General features: G+C 52.2%; 1 protein-coding gene across 2 annotated transcripts in view; it reads right to left on the bottom strand.

Moving 5' to 3' along the window:
• Positions 1 to 2,360: 2,360 nt before the first annotated feature.
• Positions 2,361 to 12,535, bottom strand: part of ZBTB16 (zinc finger and BTB domain containing 16) — a 70,670-nt gene continuing 60,495 nt past the window's right edge. For both annotated transcript variants that reach the window (XM_065738443.1, XM_065738442.1), the window contains exons 5-7: positions 7,527 to 7,697; positions 3,967 to 4,134; positions 2,361 to 3,668 (exon numbers count right to left, since the gene is read on the bottom strand). In XM_065738443.1, the coding sequence (XP_065594515.1) occupies positions 3,439 to 3,668; positions 3,967 to 4,134; positions 7,527 to 7,697 (569 nt within the window). In that variant the 3' untranslated portion in view covers positions 2,361 to 3,438. The remainder of the gene's footprint in view (positions 3,669 to 3,966; positions 4,135 to 7,526; positions 7,698 to 12,535) is intronic.

Genomic DNA, 12,535 nt, shown 5'->3' with positions numbered 1-12,535 from the left:
CAGTGACAGGAGACGGCAGGCTGAGACAACTGAATTAACTTTATTGTTTCTTCTAACTGCAGATTCAAGGTATACAACTGAACATTGCTATTTTCCTTATGAGACTTATAAATAAAAATACAAAAAATGTCCACTACAAAAAAATCTACTGTTAGTAGGATGTAAAAAATATTCTCTTTGCTATAGAAGGCACGAACTTCACTTAGTGACACATGGAGAGAAAAAAACCTGCAGCAGTATATTCCTTTTTTTTTTTTCCTTTTTTTTTCCTTTTTTTTTTCTCTGTCAGAAACACTGAAGTTTTACAAAGAAATGCATCTGAATCTACACAGAATGAAGGCAGATGCGGAGAGCTGCAACTAGGAGACACCACAACTCGGGACTGTATATATATTTTTTTCTTATTTTATTCATTTTTCAGGAAATTTTAGCTAACTGCATCTGTGGCCAGAGAACAGATAGGACTTGCAAGCAGTACTGCAAAGGAACAAACAGCGAAGAAACAGAATTGTACAAAACAAAACAAAAAATAGTAACCCATACTCTGAAGAAACGAAAACAAAAAATTGGGCACCTTCTAAAATGAGGCTACCAGGAGGTGCTGAGGTAGACGGAACTATAACATCAATTAATTCAAAACACTAGTTTTAATACAGAGCAATCAGACTGGCACTTGGGCTGTCACGACATAAAAGACAAGCGATGAAAGAAAGCCTTAGTTTGCTTGGTCCAGCAGGGCAGTTGGTCCTCAGTGCTATAATATACATATATATACTTATATATATATGGATAGGTGTCATGGAGCTTTACCATGGCTTCGCAGCCTTAGAAGTTCATGCATACGTAACACTATGTGAAACAAATACCAGGATGTGCACTCAAACACTGGTACTGGGCACGGGAGAGGCACGGTGCTGTGCTGCACTGCCCAACACAGGGATGTGCTGGCACGGCACACAGCTCAGCATGGCACGGGCCAGATGCTCACCATGAGCACGGCAGAGGGAAGCTGGGCAACCCATCATCAGGCACAGCCTTGCAGTGACGCTGCTCACGCTGTTTGGGCGCCAATGGGAACCACAGCTCCCACTCTGCACCGTGCTGAGCTCTGAAGCCAAACGATGCCAATGTCTGCACTCAGGGAGGAAGGGGACGGTGAGAGGGAACACTAAAGCAACAAAAACCACGTGAGCTCAGCTGAGCACTCAGCAGTACCATGACACCCACGACCGGCAGTACCAATTCACTGCACAAAGGTACCATATACTCGTGAGGAATTGCAGCAACTGTTTATGCGAAAGAACCGGTGCGTTGTTGTTCTGTTGTTGGATTTGTGTGTGTGTGTGTGTGTGTGTTTTGCTTTTTAGGCACAAAGATTAAACAAGCCATTCTCCAAAGTTACATCCTGGATTGTACTACATCAGCATCCGCCCCGCTTCTCCTCCTCGGCGCGGAGCAGCGCAGGCGCACACGGGGCACTGCTGTAGGGTGCTCCGCGTGGTCAGAACCCCCAGCAGCAGCACCAGGGCTCAGGGCCCCCATCACAGCCCTCTGCCCCCATGAACACCCCCCAGCAAGCCCTGTGCACGGCCAGGGGGCGACGCCCTGCACACGAACCCACCCTGCACGGTGCTCAGACGGAGCTGCACAGCACCCCAGAGCTCATGGAGTCGGTGCCAGCCCTGCAGTGCACCCCAGGCTTTCACATTACGGACGGCGCTCAGCTGCTCCGCTCTCCTATTCAAGTTTCACGCTCCCCTCCCCGCAGCACGGCCGCGCCGTGCCCTGCCCCGCTGTCACACGGCAGCGAATACCCCACATTAAGGCCTTCACGTTTCCGACAGTGAGGGAGCAAGGGGACAGCAGTACAGACACCCTGCTCTCTTCCCTTTACTCCCATCTACGAAACCTTTCCCCAACTCTTCCCCCCACCCCCCCTCCCCAGTTTAATACAAACTCAGCTAAATTACAAAATAATACACTATTGCAAGTAAAGCATGAGATGAAAACCCAAATGGCATCACAAAGCAAACACAAATATTGCAAACTGTGCTTCTGTTCACTGCAAAAAAAAAAAAAAAGAAAAAAAAAAGAAATAAAAATCCAAACACAACAAAAACGAACACAAGAGGTAGCTTTCCGAACCGGCGAGCCAGGCTCCGTCAGGCTGCTCCAAAAAATACCATTTTGGTAAAGAATAATGCACGAGAGGTGGCCAACGGGGCCCGGCACGCGATCCCCTCCCTGGCATCTCTGCATCACCAGCCCCAGCGCGGCCCTCACCCGGCCCCATCACTTCAACACCACCCCATCCCCCCCCAACCCCCCCCCTCCCCCACCCCCAAACCAATAAAAGCTCATGAGGTCACAAAAAAACGAGGTAATTTCAAGTAAAATGTGCTAAACACTGAAAGAGTCAAAACACTTTTAAAAACAAAACAAAAGCGAAATAATAATAATTAAAAAAAAAAAATACACCAACAAACCCAAACCGAACCAGAGCAAAGCCATTCGTTACCGTCCGCTCCACCGCAGACTCCGGGAGTTGAGGGCTGGGCAAAAAAAAATAAGTGTTGGCACGTTCCAAGCACCCGAAAACACAAAGGAATAAAGAGAGAATCTCCTGGCCTAGCATTGCTGGGCCAGGGGCACTGTGGGACAGGAGCTGCGGCCCCAAATGGGGGCAGGGAGCAGCACGCAGCCCCCAGCTTCATCCTCCCACTGAAGGCTTCGTCCTCCCCTCCCGAATCAAAAGAAAAGGAAAAAGAAATGCATAGAAAGGTCTTTGGTCAGGAGGAGGGTCGCGGCCTCACGCAGCCCCTGCAGACTGAAGGTCTTTGCTCCAGGTTTTTTGCCAAAACTGTGGGAGCACCAGCAGCACCCCAGTAGTTCCCAGTAGGGCCCAATGAGTGAGCGTGGCCCCAGGGTGCTGACCCCCGACTGAATGTGGGGCTGAGCCCGAGGGTCACTGCTTCGCCGCAGAGGGGCCCGCGACAGCTCCTCCAAAGGGGTCACCGATGGTGATAGAGGGGAGAAAAAGAAATTAAAGCCTTCCCAAATCGCTGCTCACACGCATGACATCAGGGTGAGGCATGAACCATGCTGTTCATGACCCAGTGCCACCTCTGTGGGGTGGGAAAGCTGCTGGTGATGGGAGCAGGGTCAGGGGACACACATCCCATAGGGTGCCAAGGGGCTGGGGAGGGGAAGGGGCCGTGGGTGGGAAGGGCAGATGGCAGCCCTCCAGCGTTCCCAGCACTTGCCCCCCACACTGTGAGCTCCACTCCAAGCTCCCACACCTCCCCATCCTCAACCCCAGCGAGGGATCCTTCCAGCAACAGCGACAAAGGAAAAGTGGAAACAAAAGGCCATGGACGATGCATTTTTTTTTTTTTGCCCAGTCCTCCACGACTCAGCCCCGCGTCCCCTCCGTGTCCCTCAGACGTAGCAGAGGTAGAGATAGGTCTTCTCTATCCTCCAGTCGGTGGGGATCTCCTCCGGCTTGTGGCCCTTCATGTGCTTCTGCATGGTGGAGAGGCTGGGGCAGTACTCCAGGCAGATGGTGCACTGGTACGGGGAAGCGCCGTTGTGGGTCCGAAGGTGTTTGATCATGGCCGAGTAATCCCGGGAGCGCTGGTGGCACAGCTTGCACTCAAAGGGCTTCTCACCTGCAGGAAACAGGGCGGAGGGATAGGGTCAGTGGGATAGGGTCAGTGGGATAGGGTCAGCATGGCACAGGCTTTCAGCACCGTGCGAGGTAGCGTGGCCCCGCTCGAGCACGGTAATTAACTGCCCAGCGCGCCCAATATCGATACTCACTCCGTGCACAGACACAGCGAATAATGAAGTAATGAACAGCAAAAGTGATCTAACTATTGATCCACTATTTACAATAGCTCCACGCTGACGCATTCAACGATTCCCTCTCCCCAGCAGCCAGCCCGGGCTCTGCTGCCCGGCACCTACCCGTGTGCACGCGGTAGTGGGTCTCCAGCTGGTGCTTCAGGCTGAACTTCTTGCCACAGCCGTTGCACTCGTAGGGTTTCTCCCCGGTGTGGATGCGCTTGTGGCCCTTCAGCGTGCTCTCGTCTCGGAAGCAGCTGCCGCAGAACTCGCACTCGTAGGGGTGGTCACCTGAAAACACGTGTGGGTCAGCCCCACGGTGGGGACGTGGGCAGGGGCACAGCTCAGGACTGCACACCCTCCGCCCACATCAGTCTGCTCAGCACCCTGATAAATGAGCTCGGGTTCAGCACCAAACCCAGAATTATTTGAATGAAAGGTGAGGGCTCCAGCTACTTATTTATTACAGCAGTGAAGGCAAGGACAATAAAGATAGATTGATCGTCCAAGACTTTGTTCATGAATATTTAAATATTACTGATTTGTCTTGTCACTGTAATTACAATTTCTCTGTGCTGCATATCCTACAACCACAGTTTATGGTAAAGAATGGCCAACTGTATTTCACTTGTCCTCCTGCAGATGTGCAGAGCTGCCAAGCGTGTAATGTTCCTCGCATTTCATACATTTTCTTCAGCTGTGAAGGCTTAAGTCATCCACAATGACCTACGTTTTTTCATTATCCCCATGTCAAACTGCACTCGTGCCTGGGCATAAATTGTCCTTCTAGTTATATACTCACATGCCTGTGCTTTCACTTCCTCTTTGCAATGATATTTTACTCTCTGCCTGTTCTTTCCCCAGCCCTGCAGAGAGGTCTGCTGCTCCGTGCACAGCATTGTTTCCCAATGGCTGCAAACCAGCAGCAACCCCACAGGGTGCAAACACCTCCCAGTATGCAACACCCCCCTAAACCAGCACACCCCATGCAGGCTGGAAGTCTGTGTCCATTTTCCACTGGGCTCCTCGTTCCTACAATCAAAGGGACCCACAGAACTGCACGATCCCTTCCAACCCAACCACTCTGTGCTGCAACAGCCAGGTGCCCATTTCGGCACTCCCATTTGCTCAGTAGTTAAGGGAACACCTGCAGATGGGAGCCAGGTGAAGGATTCTCTTGTTTAGCCTCAGCCACCCATGGGAACAGTGATTTTTTTTCCTCCTGCTGCTTCTTTATAGCGCCCTGGTACTTTAAGTGAAGTGTTAAACTCGGGAGCTGGTTTGACAGGATCCGCATGAATTTAATTATCAACCTGATCATGTGGTAAATGAGTTTAAATATGGCATCTCGAGGGCCAGACCCACACCCTCCATACACACACGGTGCCAACATGGGGACACTAATGGGACCCACATCCCTGCAGCAGCTCTGTTCTGGCCGCAGAAGCAGGGGGAAAAAAAAAATGAAATCCAATTTGTGGCATGCTGATTAACTTTGCAGAACCCTTAATGAGCCTAACATTAAATTCAGGACAAAGGGGACTAATTAGATCCCCTCCAGCACCTGTGACCCGCTTCTGCACCACTACCTGGTGCCCTGTGCCATGGAGGCAGAGCAATGGATCCACTGGCTCTGAGGATATCAGTGCAAGGCTTTGGTTTAGAGATAAGCAGCAGAGAAGCCCCAGTGTAACTCTCCTGGTGCAACATCAGCATCTCCTCCTTTCTCTTCTTACCCTGACCCGCCCAGCAGAAAGGGGGAGCTGGCAAAACTGGGATACCCGCAAGGGCTGCAGCCTTTGTCCTTTCCATAGTGAAAAGAGACCCCTCCAATTCCTGCTGCTGTGTTCTCCCAGCTCTGGGACACTGCCATGCAGGGACAGCACAGAGCTGGGCACTGCGTCACGAGCTCTCTGCGGACTCAGCATTGTGCTCCCACTCCGAGAATAACCACGAAGCACAACTAACTACTCAAAGCTCTGAGGATCCTGGTTTATTTTTAAAGCCAAGAGCTAATAAGTTGTCAGGGGCTGGGGGCAGAACCCACGCAGCGTGACCCGCAGCCCAGGTCACTGGATTACTTGCTATGAATAGCTGCTCCACTCAGCATTAATGGGATCGTAAGCACTGAGTGATTCTGGGTTCCCTGGTTGGGAGCACAGATGCAGGACCAACAGGCAGTGGTGATGCAGACCTTCCCGTGATGCTGCCCCTAGCCCCCAAGCACCTGGCACATATGCATGCAGGAAGCTGGTTAAAAAGAGGAAGGAAAAGAGATGCAAACAATCTGCATCTGCCTCCCCCAGCAATCACGCTGCCGTTGGAGCACGAGCCCCACGACTGCTGTAGGAAAAGATGAGAGAGGAGCATTCCCTCCACCCACCTGCAAACCATCCCCGCCTCCCCTCCGCTGCAAAAAGCAATTTCAGTCGCTCTGATTCATAGCTGGGCTGCAAATTACAGAGCAGCCCTCTGCTGCGCGGAGCGGCACAATCCCGCTAATCACTGAGCTGGGCAGGGTCAGCTCCCCACGCTGCTGCACGTGTTGGGTGCTGCGAGGCCCTGGATCCGACCTCACTGCCACGAGTGAGGGGAGAAGCAGCTCCTTCCTGGGGACAGAAGCACAGGAGGACTGCGGGAGGCCATCCCTCATCAGAAGCTTGCAGGGCCATTTCTCCACAGCAAAAAAAATGGTGGAAAACCCTATGGTGTTGCTTGGCTTTCCCAAATGGATACTAAACCTGCTAGGGATCTTGCACTCTCTGCCTTGGAAGGGATGCAATCACACCTCTTTCCTACATATGACCAATAAGAGAGTCATTAAGGTTGGAAAAGTTGACTAGACCCCCAACCCATCTCACCGTGTCCCTCAGTGCCACATCCCCACATTTCCTGAATGCCTCCAGGGACGGTGACCCCACCACCTCAATGGGCAGCTGTGCCAGTTCCCAACCTCACTTTGGGAGTCCTTAACATCCAACCTGAACTTCCCTGGGCACAAAGCGGGGCAGCCTTAGGTTTCGAGGGCTGCTTTCCCTGCACTGCAGCCACACCAGTCACACTGGGAGTGAAGTGCAGTGGGACAGAGCTGCTGTCACACAGGTGGTTTGAGGACACCAAGTAATGCGGTCCAATCCTCGGTTTCATACCCAGCTCTCCTCCAACCCAAAAGCACCTCGGTGGGCGTGCAGTGTAAATACCATATACACGTAGCCCAGGTCACTGTAATCCCATTAGAGCCGAGCACCCTCTGATTATGTGCATCTACTGCATTTAAGCTGATGAAGTGGGGTAAGATCGCACATCCCCTAAGAAGGTCACATGTCACGTTATACCGGATCAACTTATTACACGCAGGGCTTCCCCCCCCCCCGCCTTGTTTTCTTGTTTTTCCTCAGTTGTTGATGGTACCTTCATCGATTATCTTGAGGTTTTTAAGATTAAAAAACGTGATAAAGTGAAGCTTAGCAAAAAGCAGCCCTGTCCCAGCCCTCCTCATGGCTGGAACTCCAGCAAACAACGCTCCCCCAGCTCCCTCCACGGCTCAGCATCAGCCGCCGGGTGCCACCAAGCTGCAAGCCCCAAGCTCTCCTGCACAGAGCTCAGGACCCCAACGGGGGCTCCTTGGACACCAACAGCACCAGGACCTCCCACCCCACAGCTCTCAGTGGCCTCAGCTGTACCTGTGTGGGAGCGCAGGTGCCTCTTGAGGGCAGTGTGGCTGGGGAAGGTGCGGTTGCACTCGCTGCAGATGTAGCTGCGCACCCCGGCGTGCACCTCCATGTGCTGCTGCAGGGCAGTCTGCGTCTGGAAGCGCTTGCCACAAAGCAGGCAGAAGACGGCCATGTCCGTACCTGCAGGAGGGGAGACAGAGAGCTGAGGCAGCGCCCAGGGGTGGTCCTGAGGAAGGGGAACGTAAGGCCCAGTGACCACTCACAGCCTCCAGCTCTCTCGTTACAGACAGCAGCCTGCTCTCTGCACCTGTCCCATGCACCCTGTGTGCTCAGCTGCACGCAGAGCAACCCTGGGTGGAAAGAACCCACAGCCCCCTCCTAGGGGGCAGCAGCAGGGCTGGCACTGGGACTACAGCAACCCCAGCCCTTCCGCGTGGAGGAGGAGTGCAAGAAGAGAGCAGGGGGATTTTATTGCATTGGGCGCAGCTGGCAATCCCTGGTAGGCTTGCATCTCCACACCCCCAACCCAAATGCAAAGCACCTGTTAGGTAACTCCCCACATTCTGGTGGGTGGCTGCATGTGCCCGTACGAGGCAGAGCCCAGAGCTCCCAATGCCAGGTGGAAACAGGACCCAAAGAAATGACAGCTGGATGCCTGAGCACCACGAAAAGCTGCTCTGGGTAGCAGAGGCTGATTGCACGAGGGCCACGTGCACATCCCCAGCATTGCTTGTGACCCTTACCACCAGAAACTTAATCCTATGAGCCACATGCACAATTATAAAATTGGCTGCATCAACAGAAGAGTACATTAAAAAAAAAAAGAAAAAAACCCAACAAACCAGACCAACACAAAGATAGAGATACTTACACGCAGTCAATAAAAATATAAGACTTTTCTGTTATTAAACAATTTGTTTTAGTTTATGCATAGCTGATTGTTCAGAACCTATGAGTCAGTGCAAATTGTATTACGCTGGGAGATTAAGCAAATAAATGCTAGCTTTTTGGAGACATTAAAATGTGAGGACTATGGAAATAAAATTATCTAGAAAATTGTATTAGCAATTCATTAGCGGCAGCAAGATGTTCAAGGTAACCAATACGCAGCACCTTTAAGAAGCAGTGGGGAAAGGGAGGGGTGCTCTTGGCTGTGCCAAAATTAAGCTGAGAGGTGGTGAGCACACGCACACCGGCCATCGGATGCTCCTCCTTGGGCAGGCTGTGATCGATGCTGGCCATCCCCTGGGTGAGGTGTGCACCGTGCGAGCGATGCCAAGAACGTGAAAAGAAACCCAAGCAAAACGGGCATAAATCCACACAGCAGCAAGGCGGCCCCGGTGGCGATGCTGCTGCGGATTTATCCGGGGGGGGACGCGCGCTCGCTCGCAGCTGCAGACAAAACTCTCCCAAGAGCCCAGGAGACACAAAGCCCGTCCGAGCGGGTGGTGCGGAGCAAATCCCGCGCGGTATGCAGCTCGGCCGCGCTCTCACGGTGACAGCAGGACGGGTCAGAGGTCGGCGGGGCCGAGCCCCTGTGCCGCGGCCAGCTGTGCCGTGGGGGCCCCGGCCGGCGGGACGCCAGCCCCCATCAATCCGCCGGGAGCAGCCCCGCTGGGGCCGGGGACAATGGGCTCCTGCGGGGGTGGGGGCAGGACAATGCGGCCGGGCCAGTGCGCAGGCCCGGAACAAATCCTCCCTGGCACCATAGGGCCCTCATTTGTGAAACTAATTGGCCCCCGCTTGAAAAATTGGGCTAAGATGGTCCGCCGTGCTGGAGAGGAGCTGCCTCGTGCGGGGAGCCCGCTGCCCAGTGGGATGTGGCTGTAGGGCTGGGGATGGTTGGATGGGGATGGGTGGCCAAGGATAAGGCAACACGGATGGGGATGAGTGGCGGGGGACAAGCTGCAGCCCACGGCCCATCGCACGCCCAACTGCACTGGGATGGGAACACGTGGGGTTCGTGCAGTGGGTGGCACAGCTCTGCAGCCTCCGTGCACCGTGCCGTCACACAGCACACGGGGACCTCCAAGCGGGACGAGCGAGCAGAGCCCATCACCCGACCATCCCCATCCCCAAAAGCACAGCTGGCAAGGCAGGACCCGGTCGGCACAAGAAAAAAAAGGGTGATGCTGGAAAAGCCCCACCTCCCCACGGCAGCACCCCGTTGGCTTCGGAGCTGTGGGGACGTTTCAATGCGCGGACGTTGAAAGAAAAATCACCCCCGATAAACAAACACCGCCGCCGCCACGTAGGCACAAAAAGGGGAAGACGGATTTATTCATTTCGCTGACGTTTTAATGGTTTCTCTCCTTTTTTTCGGGAAGATGATTACAAATTAAGCAGCATTTAAACGCTTTTTACTGTCAACAATTAAAAGGGGAGAATATGGAACAGAAAGTGCGGTGACCATTCATTTCCAGGGAAACGCGGCTATCAGCGAACACCACGGGGCCTTCCCTGTACTGTACACCGCACAATGGCAAAAAGTATACCATTAATTTTGTAGGACATTCAAAAGCAAATTAAAATATAAAAAGCTCTAGGCACAAAGATAGATACCAAGAGAGAGGGCAGAATAGGTCAAGCTTGTGGAATTAAAGTCTTAGCAACAGTGGAGGTTTAAGCACAGCCCTATTACGCCGCATTCAATAGCCACCTTCTCCCATCTTCCCTTTTTTCTCCTCTAAGAGCCGATGTGCTGTTTGCCTCCAGCCTGCAGCAGTAAACAATTAATACCGCGTGCAGCAGTGCTGCGGGTTTCCAAGGCAGGAGCGACAGGCAGCCATGTGGATGAGATGCTGGATGCAGCATTCACTATCTGGAAGAGAGCACCGCCCGGCCTGCGTGAGGCAGGTTTAAGTAACAGGTGATGGGAGATGTGATTTTTTGCAGGACTGATGTTTGCTCGAGGGAGGAAAAGCCTCAAGAGCTCTGCCGTGCGTGTGGATATCCACGCTTCGCTTTCCAGGCTCCCAAACGAGTGCTTTTCCCGGCGTATTTAAAGGCAAGGGAGATGCATTTCCCACCATTCAGGGACTTTTCTTCCCTTTTCAAACTTCAGGTGAGGAATGCTAAAACTGCCACAGTATGAAACGCAACGCTTCCTGCACACCCCGACTCCGCTCTGGACGGAATTAAAATGAAATCTGCTCGGAGACACGTCGGCATATGGCGGGGAACGTGGGTTTGTTTTGCCTCTTATTTTTAAAAGGCGCCCGGTGCATTTCCGTACCACGAAGTTTAACATGCAGGAGGTACGCCGGAGAAATAAAAGAGACACGTCCCCTTTAAAAGGAAATATAATTTACAGTGTGCAGCCAGGCGGTCCATAGTTTCAATCTCGTTTACTATAGAGAAAACTCTGCTAGCTGTTCTCTATCCCACAAATCCGATTTAATCAGACAAGCCAGCCAGCGTGGCTTGAAGTAAAAACGGATAATTAGTAAACAGAGAGCTACTTCAGTGCTTCATTGGCATTCGAGCCGGGCTAGTGTGTCGCATTTAAAATGCAGTCTGATGAAGTTTACAAAATCAAACCATTTGTTACTCCTATTGAAGAGGCTTCAGGCCACTTGCAATTAAATTGGAATTAGTGCTCAGAATGAGATACAGCAAATTCATACTAAAAAGGGATCTGACTTTGAGACGTTTGACTTCAAGTTTTCCCCTCTGCGTGTGTGTGCGTGTGCAAGAGATGTGGCCACTCCGTCCCAGCTCTCATGTCCAGCCTGCTCCTGCAGCCCCAGCACTGGGACCCGGGTGCAGGACGGTGTCGGTGCTTTGGTGCCCACACGATGACCCCTTGGTGCTTCTGAGCACCTGGAGGAGGCACCTGGACTGCAGAACCAAAATCTCCTCTTCTTGCTGCACCCTAAGTCTGAACCATCCATCGCATTTTCATTGCTTCTGCTGCTTGGCCGTTCTGTCCATCCATCACAGTCATAATTAATAGCATTATAAACCTTTAATCAAAGGCTCCAGCACAACAATGGGCTCTAAGGTGCAAATGCACAGTGAAGGCTACCAGTGGGGCCAGGCATTCCCTGCTGCTTTCATGGTAACACCTCCAGCACTCCCACGATTGTGGAGCATCCCTACAGCCAGCCACGACATCCTACACTGAACAACACCAGCACGATGACGTCAGCATTAACCAGGAGCCACGCAACTAAAAGATGCATTTATATAGATCTACATATGTGCACACAAACACACCAATTCCACCCGGTCAGTGCCTCCAACAAGCCTCAGCCTTCACTCGATCTTCACACTGAACCTCTTAAATTATGTACACGCAATAGAGGCATGCAAGAAAAAAATCATTGTCGCAATCGTCAAGAGTGAAGTGGAAGGCTCCAAAAAATTCTTGGTACGCAAAACAAGAGTCCGGGGATTGTTGGCTCTTGCAAGATTAGATTTCAGAGATGTTTGGAATTTTTTTGTCACTGTCAATGGCTCCTTCACAGCCACCAGCTGCCGGACAATGCAGGCAATGCTGAGTGTGCCTGCATGGAAGCAGAGCTAGTTGTATCAGCCTTGGTATCGGGGTGCTGTGGGTAACCTTCATTCCCAAAGGGCTTTGACTTATGTTGGCCAAGAGCATATGTCCTAGGGGAAGCGAGGTGGACAAGTGACCATAAAATCATAGAATCATTATGGTTGGAAAAGATCTCCAAGATCACCAAGTCCAACCACAACCCATCCCCATTGTGCCCACGTGTCCCCAAGTGCCACCTCTACACATTTCCTCCTCCAGGATGGTGACTCGCCCACCTCCCTGGGCAGCTGTGCCAGTGCCCGAGTGCTCTTACTGAGAATAAATTTTTCCTGACATCCAATGATATTTCCTAAAGATCAACTGCTTCTCAGAACAGCATCAAAGCACAGGACTGAAAGCTACCAGAGCAGAGGGACTTTGACATGTCCCTAAGAGTTCTTCGGCACAGGGATCCTCAGAGATGTGCTGGAGGAGTGCACATCCTGCTGGGATGAGGTGGAGAAAAGGGGAAGGTGAT

This window comes from Cyrtonyx montezumae, unplaced genomic scaffold, assembly GCF_038088225.1.
Source record: "Cyrtonyx montezumae isolate F1298 unplaced genomic scaffold, pur_monq_1.0 scaffold_22, whole genome shotgun sequence".
NCBI lineage: Eukaryota > Metazoa > Chordata > Aves > Galliformes > Odontophoridae > Cyrtonyx > Cyrtonyx montezumae.
This window is presented reverse-complemented; position numbering and strand designations above follow the sequence as displayed.